Source organism: Columba livia, chromosome 3 (genome assembly GCF_036013475.1).
Source record: "Columba livia isolate bColLiv1 breed racing homer chromosome 3, bColLiv1.pat.W.v2, whole genome shotgun sequence".
Taxonomy (NCBI): Eukaryota; Metazoa; Chordata; class Aves; order Columbiformes; family Columbidae; genus Columba; species Columba livia.
Genome location: NC_088604.1, coordinates 106679254 through 106691456, shown reverse-complemented (window position 1 = coordinate 106691456; position 12203 = coordinate 106679254). Strand labels below are relative to the sequence as shown.

The 12203-nt window shown below is 34.6% G+C and overlaps 1 protein-coding gene across 33 annotated transcripts in view; it reads left to right on the top strand.

The window, feature by feature from the left end:
• Positions 1-12203, top strand: part of NRXN1 (neurexin 1) — a 733302-nt gene that overhangs the window by 80877 nt on the left and 640222 nt on the right. For 19 of the 33 annotated variants that reach the window (XM_065058776.1, XM_065058798.1, XM_065058789.1 and 16 more), the window contains 2 exons: positions 1021-1050; positions 1848-1859. The exons of 5 other annotated variants lie outside the window; for them this stretch is intronic. In XM_065058776.1, the coding sequence (XP_064914848.1) occupies positions 1021-1050; positions 1848-1859 (42 nt within the window). Of the gene's footprint in view, positions 1-1020; positions 1051-1847; positions 1860-5973; positions 11237-12203 lie in introns of those variants that run through there. 9 more of the 33 variants (XM_065058800.1, XM_065058780.1, XM_065058797.1 and 6 more) reach the window with 2 other exon arrangements.

The window sequence follows — 12203 nt, the reverse complement described above, 5'->3', positions numbered from 1 at the left end:
TAAGAAAATAATGTATCACTTTGTAAAGCTGTTGGAGAAGAGGAGCACATTTAATGCACGACCAATTAATAACTTCTAAAATAGATCCTAAAACAGCTAAGTTCAACAAGAATAAGCCTAATTTTTTAAACCAAACATAAAAAGTGAAAAACCTTCATATTTCTAGAGAAATGTTCTCCTTTCATCACTTTATTCTCAATGAGAATATAAGTATTATGTTATTATCATGAACTAAAAAGCTGAATATTTTTGTTCAAAGAGTAATGAAATTTGGCTCTGGTTGAGTGATTATCATTATGGACATCTGTTTTGAAATGTCACTAGACCTATACTGGTATGATCTGATTTCATCTCACAATACAAATATAAAGCAAAATCTATTTCTCACAGATTTATGAAGTAGCTTCAGAACATGTCACTTACATTTTCTTTATTGCTATGTAGTTTACATTGCATATGTAATAATTTGCCTTCTCTGGAACAAATTCATCCTACTCTCACATGTCACACAGATAAGGATACATCCCTTGCATTATCATTTCAATGTGATGAAGAAATTTTCTTTACCTGAAATGCTCATTTTTATGAGGGGAAAAAGATCAGACCCAGCCCATTTTTCAGGTTTACACTTCTGCAGGTTTTTAACATAATTTCACAAGTAGAGGACAGGAAGTCCTCCCAGCAAAGTGTTCAAAGCAGTATAATCAAAATATGATAAAGACAGATGGAATATTAAAGGATTTGGTTGGATTTGAAATAATTTTATTATTTTCTGTCATCCGAACTACTGCACAGCAGAAATACACAGTAAAATAGCACCCAGTGTTTGAATTGCAGTTTTGTTACTCGTAGCCCAAAGCATTCCAACCAGTGGTTGAAAAATGCTCTTTGATTTCCCTCTGTGGTACAGACATCTCATAGGAAACAGATGCCTGTCACAACACATTTTTGTCACTGTGACAACACCACCTTCCCGTGCTCCCGTGTTCATTGCTGACTGTGCTCTTGTTTCCCTTCAAGGTCTGGCGCACCTGATGATGGGCGACCAAGGTATGGGCTCTGTTCCTTTTCCACTCTGCTTTCATTGTTTCTTCTTGTTCTGTAGCTGCTTTGAATCCATCACTGCAAACGATGGGCAAATGCTTGAAAGCTGTCTTTGGCTGCAAATAAACACGTGGTTGTAGTCACATCTTTTCTTATTTCATTTTTTTATTTTTTGTTTGCTTTGTAAGCTTTTGTCCTTCCTGCCTCCTTAACTCCCCCTCTCAAAATACAATAACTGAAACGAAGTGAGAGAAATAAGGTGATTAAGAAAATTTAATGTATTTATCAGATATATAATTATGGGTAATCTATAAACAATAAATCAAGCACAAGAACACTCTTCAGATAGTTCCTGAAAGAAGATACTCAACTGGTCACATTATACACAAAGAGGAGTCCATTTACATTAATGCATGGCTGATCGGAAATGTGCAGAAAGCACCTGCTCCTGGCTTCTGGAATGCTGAGAGTACAACTTTGCAACCTAACAAAATCAGTGATTTTTTTTTCCTTCTAACCCATTGTCCATGTTACTTTTGTGTCACTCTTTCTTATCTAAGCATGGGTTATTTCTGTGTTTCTCTGCATGTACATGATTGGAAAAAAATAAACTAAATCCCTAATATAACACTGATTGCATCTCCATTTGTCTCCAGACACTTACCTTATACTTTGTCTCTTCATGTTCACATACTATTGCATTTACATATACTCATGACTCTTACTGTTGTTTCTCTCCTCTTCTTTATTCTCTTTTTGTCTGGAAATGCTTTCTTCATGGAACCATTTCACCAAATCCATAGGTAAAAGTAAAGGTATTACATGATTTTCTTTATTTTTTTAATGCCATCAGTATACTTTAATGTATGTATAAGTAATGCAAATAAATGTAAATCTTTTTGCACTGATAACATGAGGTAGGTATCTTTTTAAAGTAAAGATTTCATGGATATCAAGGTAAGGAGAATTATCCTACAGAACAGGCTGATCTTTTTTAAGGTTTGTCTCCTGGTTTTGTGAGAGATGTAAAGTTCTGGCAGTGATAAAGGAGGCTACAGTTATAGAAAGCGTTCAGGATGAAATAACAGCCGCATTTTGAGGTATGCGTTTTTCTGTTCTCAAAGAATTGTAGCCCAAACCACCAGGCACAGAAAAAAAGCATGATGTTGTTCAACAGAGACTCCCTGGAGATAATGTGTCCAGGGCCAGTCCACAACTTAATGTAAGTTTTAAATCTGAATAGCACTGACTGCAGCAAGTCTCTGCTATCAGCTGATCACATTTGCCCTGAGATTTTTCTTGACTACATCTGAGACAAGAATTGGACAAAGGAATGAGGAACAGTGAGCACCAAATAAGAGTGTGAGGCTTATTTCAGAGTGTTTTACTCTTTTTCGTTTCTTTATGTGAAGAATACCAGCCCTGTTTACTTTCTTTCTCCTGGAGGAAACGTGCAGTATGGTCAAGACTTTTCCTGTATTAATAAACACTGGGTTTTGCTATGAGTATGCTTATTCACTGATATCACAGAAATATATTTTTATGATAAGAAACTGGTCATTAAAAGCCATTAAATTTGTGTTACAGATGACGAATAATACAATTCTGTTAAGTATTTGTCAGGATGTGCTTACTCTTGGTGTAAATCAGAAAGCCAATCTGAATGGTCATATTTGCTAACTAGTTAAATTAGAAGCAACCTTCCAGGTTCATTGGTGTCTTGGCTGATTCAGTGTTTCTACACCTAGAAAGTTCATGTGATGCAAAGACCGTAATTACAAACCTGTAGTGTTTCATTCATCTTCATACCGAACTCGCTGGAGAGACTGTGTAGCTGGTGATAGGTGGGATACTATTTAAAGGGTTATGTGTGTTCTGGAGCTGTGAATCTTCTTGCTTAGGAAAAGTTTTAAGAAAGTAGAATTAAAAATGGTCTACTGATTTCTTTGTTATATGGATTGTTTTATTTGTTGCTGGCTGATCCTTGTGTTTTTCTTAATGTTACCCTGTGTGTGTGCCTTCCTTATTACTTATTATTACTATCTTATTCCTTAATGGTAGATGTCTTGAGTGGTGTTACCTTAAAATGACATTCGGTAATAACTGAACCTTGACATTCTAGATCATTTTTATTACTATTAAGTAATCCTTTCTCTAGATTATTCTGTACACAGAATACATGTTGTAGTACGTACAATACTGAAGTGTTTTTTTTTTTACATGAAAGGTTGAAAACATAAACATTATCAATATATATTATGATTAGGAGTTGATCTGGAAAAACTATTTTAGTAAAGCAAAAACTTCACAAGTGTTGCACAATAGCTAGACATTTATACTTGTATTTTAAAAGGTTTAGCAATTATATTCACCTAAAAATGACCTTGGATATGTTAGCTGCTTTTAGTGCTTGATGGTAGGTCATGAGTGATTAATTGACAGGGCTCTGAGCACCCTGATCTAGTTGAAGATGTCCCTGCTCATTGCAGAGGGGTTGGACTAGATGAGCTTCAATGGTCCTTTCCAACCCAAACTATTCTATGATTCTGTGTGAACCAGCCACCAGTCATCTAATAATTTGACTACATTTTTCTTTTTGCATTTTATTTTTTGTAAGATTTATTCAGTTTATATGGGAATACTGATCACTATGTTTTGATAATCATCATACAATGTATGTGTTCAAATGGATGAAAAGGGTTTATATGTATGCAAACTCCAGTTGCAGAAAATATCCCATGATATCAAACCATATCCTCAAGTAAGGGAAAATAGCCTCATTTTATTGACTATCCTGAAACTACACTAATAGCGGCTATTGAAACGTGACCTCAAAACAGGTGTGATAACACATTAGGAAAGCATAACAATGTAACAAAGTGGGAGGGTGATGGAAAGAAACAAAAGGACAAAAGAGAAGCTCAGCATTGAATTCATTTGCACATATTTCAATCTTTCATTATAAGTTCAATTCCTTTAGAGGTAGGTAAGGTCAGCAACAAAAGTGATTGCAAAATTCTGAGTGATTGTATCATGAATTAATCTTATTTTGGAAATATGCAGTTTGCCCTGAAGAGTATAAATGAATGAAGTATCACCATCTTATTTAATTGTGTGGATATTCTTTGGGTTACTGGAAAAGGAAAAGCCAGTGTATCTCAAGAATTAGGACAGGATGACCTGGTGTTCAGAGAGGAGGGAGGGGTGATGCAGCCTTTCCAAATAGGCAAGCAATACAAAATCCAATACGATCTCACTGTATGCCCCTGCTATTTGTCATTTAATTGAAAATATAAATTGGCCTACTCTGCATAATTTCCAGTTTTTATTGAAGCTTTATTCAGTATTAACAAAGCTGTCACTGTCCCTTAGAGAAAGGCAGAAGCAAAGCTCAGATGTTACATTGCTGAGATATCTGTCAGTACTCGAGGTCATATAACTTGATCTATATGCAAAACCAGCTGACATAAAGGAGGATATAACATAAAGATGAGAGCCTATATAGAAGTTTGTCTGATAACTTTAGAGCTGTACAAAGCTTGTTTCCTGATGCATTATTCCTTGATATTTAACTACTATTAATTATGCTAAGCATAATTCTAGGAACAGCCACAACCATTTAGTTGTACTGGCATTTATTTATTTTCTGATAACCTTCATATATGTTCAAAAATATGTAGAAATTCCTTTTTTCTTCCCCTGGAAATCACCTACCTGTATACAACTCTAGCAGTGGAGTTGTTGCAGCTGTGGTGGTGAAAAGCCATAGGCAAGGTAAGGTTTGTAAATGGGGTTCGTGTTTTTATCAGACCACTTTGAATACGCTGCACAGAACAATTGTTTGAATTGGAAGCAAACCTTGAAGTCTGCTGCTCATAATAGACAAGGAAAAGAGTATGTGCACCCCAAACAAATCTATGCCCAAACAAACTTTGTCTGCTTTCTCCAACTACCCTAGTTGGTCTAATAAAACTACCATTTCCACCTATATGCCTTACCTTGTCAAAAGTCAGTACCTCTTAGATATCCCATGCAGAATTATTTTGTGATGAATAGTAATACAACTAAGATTATATGGCGTCAAATGTAAAACACTCAACTTCTTTATTAAAAAAATAAAAAAATCCTCATTTTCATTTTGATGAGCAGTGAAAGGGATTTATAATTCAGTTACTATATATTTCCTTTTTATATTGCAGTTCTTTTAAGCCTATACATATTTTTTACCTATATTTTATTTATATGTAAATAACCTACTTTTGACTATGTATATTACTCATTGTATACCTAAACACTATGTTCATACTCCTGTTCTATTACATAGAGATTATGGGCAACTTTAAATTGTACATGAGTCACTCAGGTCCATAACAAAGTATTAAATGATATCTAACTGAGCAATAAGTGTTTCTGTCAAAAGACTGATAGTCCAACTGCAATTTATTGTACTAGATTACAGGCTTTTGATGTGCTGGTATTTGGTATACTGTGTATAAATGCTGAAGAAAGACTTCAGAATGTCCGTTTATACATATGTCAACTTCCTTGCCAAAAAAAGGGCAGGTTTTGTATTGCACAAGCTATCATAAAAGATCTCTAAATACAAGGTGATGCCACTGGGTATTTGTAAGAGCAGTACTTTCTTAATTATCAATCACACAATTTAGCTGGTGGCTGGAAAAATAGGGCTCTGAAAAATAAAAGTAATTTAAAAAGACCTTTAAACAATAATAAGCATTAAAATGGTATGTTATAGCTATGTCATTATGCAATTCTTGTGTCATGCAACACAGATATCACCTTGTGCCAGCAACCTTCCCTAACATGAAATTATGTGGAATTCAGTCATTAACCTCAGTACCACCACAATTTCATTGTACTGTGATGATGCACATTGATTGTGATTTCATTTTTGCTCTGTTTTCAAAGGACTAAAATAGTTTTGGCCTCTTACACTCTCTGATCCTCCCGGGATTGTTGAAAAGTCTGTCCTCATCTGCTTTTGTGTGTGCTGCTTCAAAAGCAGAAGTCTGGAAGCCACGCATCCTCCAACCTTCTTCAACCTGAGCGACCAACAGTCCAGAAGCCATGTAAATGCTTTGGTAGAGCCCTGAGCTCTAACACAGCTTATTATTTTTGGCTTGGTGCCCTGCTGACATGGATTCAGTTACATCCCTTCTCAACTGCAGCTGGCTTTTGCCTGGCAAGTGCAAAATATGGACAGAGGGCTTTCTTGACCCTCCATACTTGTTCACATAGTTATATATCCTAGATGATAGCAACTTATTTGAAAACTCACTGCTAGAATTGAACTGAGTTATTTCAGGTGTTTAACACAGGATGAGGTTGCCAAGCTGAGGTAACTGAAATTATTTCTAAGTGACATTAGAACAGAAGAATGAATAACCTATGTTACCCTGCTCAACCTCATAGTTCATTCTACTGACAAAAAGAACAAATCAATAATGTTTAAAAATTTATCCCGTCTTAAACAGGGTCCAAACATTCTGACCATTTTGTATAATTTGTGAAATGATCAGCACATTAATTTAAAAAATATTCTATATAAAATTCACCCGTTTTTTTTTTTTTAATGAGAATTACCTTTTTAACCAAATTAAGGAACTTTAAATATAAAGCTCTTCAAAATGCTCCAAAGAGCAGTAACTACACATCATATATGTACTTTAGTGACTTTTTTCCTAAAAAGCCTCATAAATATAATTAAATAGTGGCTGATGTTCACCAAAAATATTGTAATTAAGTTTTTGTGAGTAACCCATGCACCTATGCCTACACATATATGTTCACATAAATATTTATACTATATTTATATTTTTATGGTTAATCTGTTCAGTATCATAATGAACTACATGTTAAATGTTTTAAGCAGAAGGGTGACATCTTTCCGTATTTAAAATTGGGGAGCATTGAGTCATATAATTCACTTGCACTTCATGGGTGATACCTAACAAGCCTAGAATATGGCATTTGGAGCTGCAGATTCATCTTTAAGTTGAAATGTGATAAATTAATGTGCCGTAAAGAGAAAAAAGCAGCAGAACATGACTGTTGAAGAAGTTTTCTTTCTGAAGTACATGGCTCAGAAGAAATCCATCAACATCAGGACCAGAAATGAAAATACTGTCTTGAGACACATATGCCCGAAATTATATCTGAGATAGCTGATTCATGATCAGCAGTATGAAAAGAAATTGTAAGGACCTGCCGTAAATATCAAGAAAACTATATGAAAGGGATTGCATTTATTTTAAAAATGTTATTTTTCTGACATAAGTCACCATGTCATAAAGTCTAATCCATGCCATGAGTTCTGGCACCTTTCCACCACCAAAAAAAACCCCAAAACATTTACTGTATTCTGAATAATTCTGAATTATCCTGAATCATAAACACATAAGTATATTTGTTATAAGTCTCCTGTGGATTCAGAGGAAAAAAGATAAATGTGTGATTATGAGAGATTTTATGTAAAAAAGAGTTATATTTGCAAAAGTGTAAGTTTCTGCTGTGTCCAGAAAGCATTGTAGTATAAGATAGTATATATTTAAGATTTTGGTTTCCACGAGACTAGGCTCCACTTCTGAGCATAGATTTCTCCAGAAGATGGGCATGCTGACAAAGAGCCTTTCAAAATGATTTTAAAGCTCTTTTAGGATGAAGGATATATATTTCAGGGCAAAAAGTAGGTGAGGATTTATTGAGGTTGGGAAACAGTAAAGCTGTCACTTTGAAGAGGTAAAAAACAAACAAACAAACAATCAAAGAGCAGTTAAGCAATGAAGAAATAGGAAAACTAGGCATTTCGTCCTTAAAGCAAACATTTCTTCTTATGTATATATAAATACATATAACAAATGAGAATTAAAGCTGCAGAGATCTGTATCTTTTTTGCATGGTGAAATTCCATGAGACTTTAATACAAATTTCATAGACATTTCCAACAAAACAGGGATTTCAGAGAGGTGTATTCAATGGATGTCCTGTAGAATATCCTGGAACCTTCTTCTTTACATCTTGTTTTAATATGTGATGGCATTACTGAGCCAAATACATTGTCAGACTGACACTAATGATTACAACTTCACTCTAGGGTTGCACTACAACTAAGATTTTCCTAGGATAGAATTCAGTCCTTCAAACCTGCAGGATCAGCTGAACAAATCGTCCCAACAAACTCTAATTTCCATTATTTCAGTGAAAAACAAAAGTAATTGGAGATTATTGTATATCTCACAGCAGAAGTCTCAACTGACTTTAACATTAATCCAATCAGAATCACACTCTGTGAAGTTTCACCAGTTAATTGGAAATAAATCAGAGCCTTAAGGAGGGGTATTTTCAAGCATATCCAATATTTGTCTACATGCAAACTTCTTAAATTCAGGAGTGAACTTTATCACAATTTCTAAAGAACCTAAATTTAATTAAATAACCTTCAAGAAAACCACCCTAAAATTGTACTGTTTTAACTTAAAATGTGAGCTGTGTTCTCTAAATGTACATCATAATGATATTTTCCCAGCAAGAATGACTTCCCACAAGAGGTTTGAAAAAGGTGTTTAAATAGCCTGGTCAGAAACAATTGTTCCTGTAGAAGTAAGAATACTGCGTACAAAATTTTTAATGTAGTCTTTACAGTAATTTTCTATGGATGTAAGAATATGCCAAGCTACTTAGAAACAGCAAAAATTTGAATTATCCAGTATCCTTTAAAATATTTTAATTAAACAATATTATTTGTTCTGATACTAGTAATGTGTCTCTTTCCTGATATCCAAAGCTTTCTATAACCCTGGCATCCTTAGTTGCTTGAAGGTTGCTTTCTGTCTCCACTTCAGGGACCACCAAGAGCAATTAAGTTTCAGTAAAACAGAGAAACTGTGCTGTGAACTGGGAAATTCAGGAGCACAAAGGAGAAAACTTTCATAGAAACTGAGTATGTACCATGGACTTTGCTGTGAAAATCCACCTTCACCATTCTTGGTTTTCTTACATACCGAACAGTTACCCAAATTTCTTTTTTTCCAGACTTCAGAGGAAAGGAAATATACTGTAGTGAAACAAGTGTTGGCACCCACTTGCACTAATTTTCTGGCCACCACACCTTTTAATATAAAGCCTATTTTTGTTACTTGCTAATGTGGCTTAGAGATTTTGGTACATCTTGTTGCCTGCCTAAAGTAGACATTTGTTCCTTAAAGAAGGGAAACATCTGTATTGATTCACTGGCACTTTCCCTAAAGCTGTATTGAAGCAAGCTCAGATAACAAGAGGCTACCAGAGAAACCAGTAGGCCACACCTGGCTGCATTGGCATCACAGCATTGGCTTGAGTAGCCTCTTTATATCAGGGGTGGGAGGAAACAAAAGGAGCTGGGCCTAATCCCTTTCATCTGCCTTTGTATATTCTTCAGACAGAGAGAAGTCTGCCTGGAAAGCAAAATTCAGCAGTGAGTATAAGTCTGTAAATTTTTCACTGGAGTTATCCTTAGTTAATGGGTCTGTCATGCATTTCATAGCATGAGCCATTGTTATCCCATTTTCAGAAGGGGTATCCACCCAAAGGAAAGGAGGCTAAATACCTTCCTCTGACCATTAGTGTTTTGCTTCTGAAGCATAGCTGATAGCTGAAAACTCTAAGAGATTGATTCCTGATTCTAGCTGCATTGGTAACTATGTGACCCCCACCTCCACCCAACAGTAACATCACTCTCTAGGATTAAAAATTAGAAATAATTTACCTGATTTCCCACTTCGATGAACCTGAGTATATTTATTAGGAGAAACTTCTATTTATATCAAAAAAGGTGCTAGTGTTTTCCTTCTCACAAAAACAGCATTGAAGATATTTTGCTGATAATACGAGCTGATCCTTTGGTTTTCTTGGTTAATAGCTCTGCCTATCAACTTGGTCTTACAAGTTACTACACTTAGCATTTGTGTGAGTCCATAAGAAATCTTAAAAAAATCACCAACCTCAGTTACAGGCAAATCACCTTTGAAAACTGTTTGCATGCACATGAAATACTTAATGTTGTGATTTTACTATTGCACCTATGCAAAACAAAGCGTAATTTAGTTTTAGAGACAAATACCTCTTTACCAATGCTATTTTCAGTATGAATGGATGTGTCCTTTAAATGGATAATTGATATTAGTTGTATTAACTGCAACTACTGGCTAGTTGTTACATAGTTTTCAATTTTAGAAGAGTTATTTGGGTATAATTATATTGAACTGTAACACTGGTGTATGTTTACTTCATCACAAAGATGATATATGAGTTCAAAAAATTCTGATTCTATTTCTGATTTTATTTTAATCTTCATATACCTGAACATCCCCAGATCTTTGTGGTACAAGTACTGAACTGTTGCTCTCATTTCACCTGAATACTTGTGCAAACTATAAATTTTGCAGGTGTACCTCAAAGTGCTTACGTCATTCTGAATTTGCAAACACATGTAAATACAGCCGTGTCTCTGTCACTCATTGATTTTTTTTGTGTCCTTAGCAGACTTTTCAGCCCTATAGTTCTCTGCAATAAATTAGTTAAATAAGGATACTGTCCATGATTGTAACTCTATTATAAATGTACACTTCAGAAAAGAATCAAATAAAAATATCTAAGTGCAAGATTGGAGCCACAAAGTTAAACTTGGAAATCGGTAGTTTTGTATTATTTTTGTGCAACATATTTATCTGTATGGAACTGGTATGTTTGTACATATCCATACATCCTATATTAAACAGAGGGAAAGATCTATGTCAAATCTATATTCTGAACATTAAATAAAGCCACCTGAGGCCCACTGTTATTCTACTGCTACGTATCCCCTCAGAGCAAAGAAGGGAGCTGTATAGACTACTGTGAAAAGGATATATTCCCATATTCCTCTTGAAAATATTGAGTAGCACAGAATACATAAAACACAGTCATTCACAATTCTAAAGAACAAATTTCTTAACAGTTTTTAATAGCATATACACATTTAACATACATGTAGCTGCATTCAGGACATAGACGGATACACAGATAAATAAAAATGCCTTGAAACCATCCAGTTCTGATACACTTCATGAGTTTACCTGTTAGAAATGCCACTGTGTCAAGTTTTTAGTGACAAATATGTAATAAAAGTGACTGCTGTGTCTGCATCCATAAATCACTATTGTGTGTCATTTATTCTTTCTTCCAGGAAAACACATGTATTTTGTATTTAATGCATTATTTTAAAATTGATGAGAGAGTTATGCCTTGCGTTATCACTGAAATGGGTATCTTGTTAAAGAAACAGTTTTTTAAAAAAATCTGCATTTAGTGAGCTGTTATGAAAATAATACAAAAGTGAAATTAATATTTTCCTTTTCAGAACACCTAGAAGATCTGTATATCAACCCCATAGCTTTTAATAAGTGCATACATCTCTTAGAAATGTACATATATCTAGGTCATGCTAATTACCCACTTTGGGAGGCAAGAATGTGCCTGTACTTCTCTACCTAGTTGGCATACTCTTGAGACCCAAGTCAGAAGAGCAGGCTTCAGAAACTCTAAAAATATATTTCCTAGGTTCTTAGCTCTTAAACTGCTTAAAGAGGTCTCTGATGTACTAGCTGACAGCCTGTAATTTGTATTATGCAGGAAATAAGACTAGATAATAAAAAACAACCCTTCTGGCCTTGAAGCTTATGAATCACACGTAAGAGAGAACTTATTGTGGTAACATATAAGTAAATTGCCAAACTGTAGAAAGAGCCACCTCAGTTTTATTTTACTAGGAATAATTTTATTGTATTTCCTGTGTAGATGGAATTATGTATCATTTCCCAAAACACCAAGCCAAGCCCTAACACTCTCTGTTGTCTAGCTGGAAAAAACATTCAAAGGATTCCCTTAAGTCAGAATGTAACATGAAAACTAAAACATCTTAATGGAAAAGCTTCGAACATGTATGGAAGTGTGAATCAAAAAGAAATTTATCTTTCTCAAAGTCCAACATTTTTCTGTGGTCATTTATTTTCAATACTTTAAATTGAGTACTACAGTTAATCTCATTTTTAGGAATGTTACACACTTGAGTATTTTTATTTTATATAGGGTCTCACATTTACAACACGGTATGGGGGTCTCCC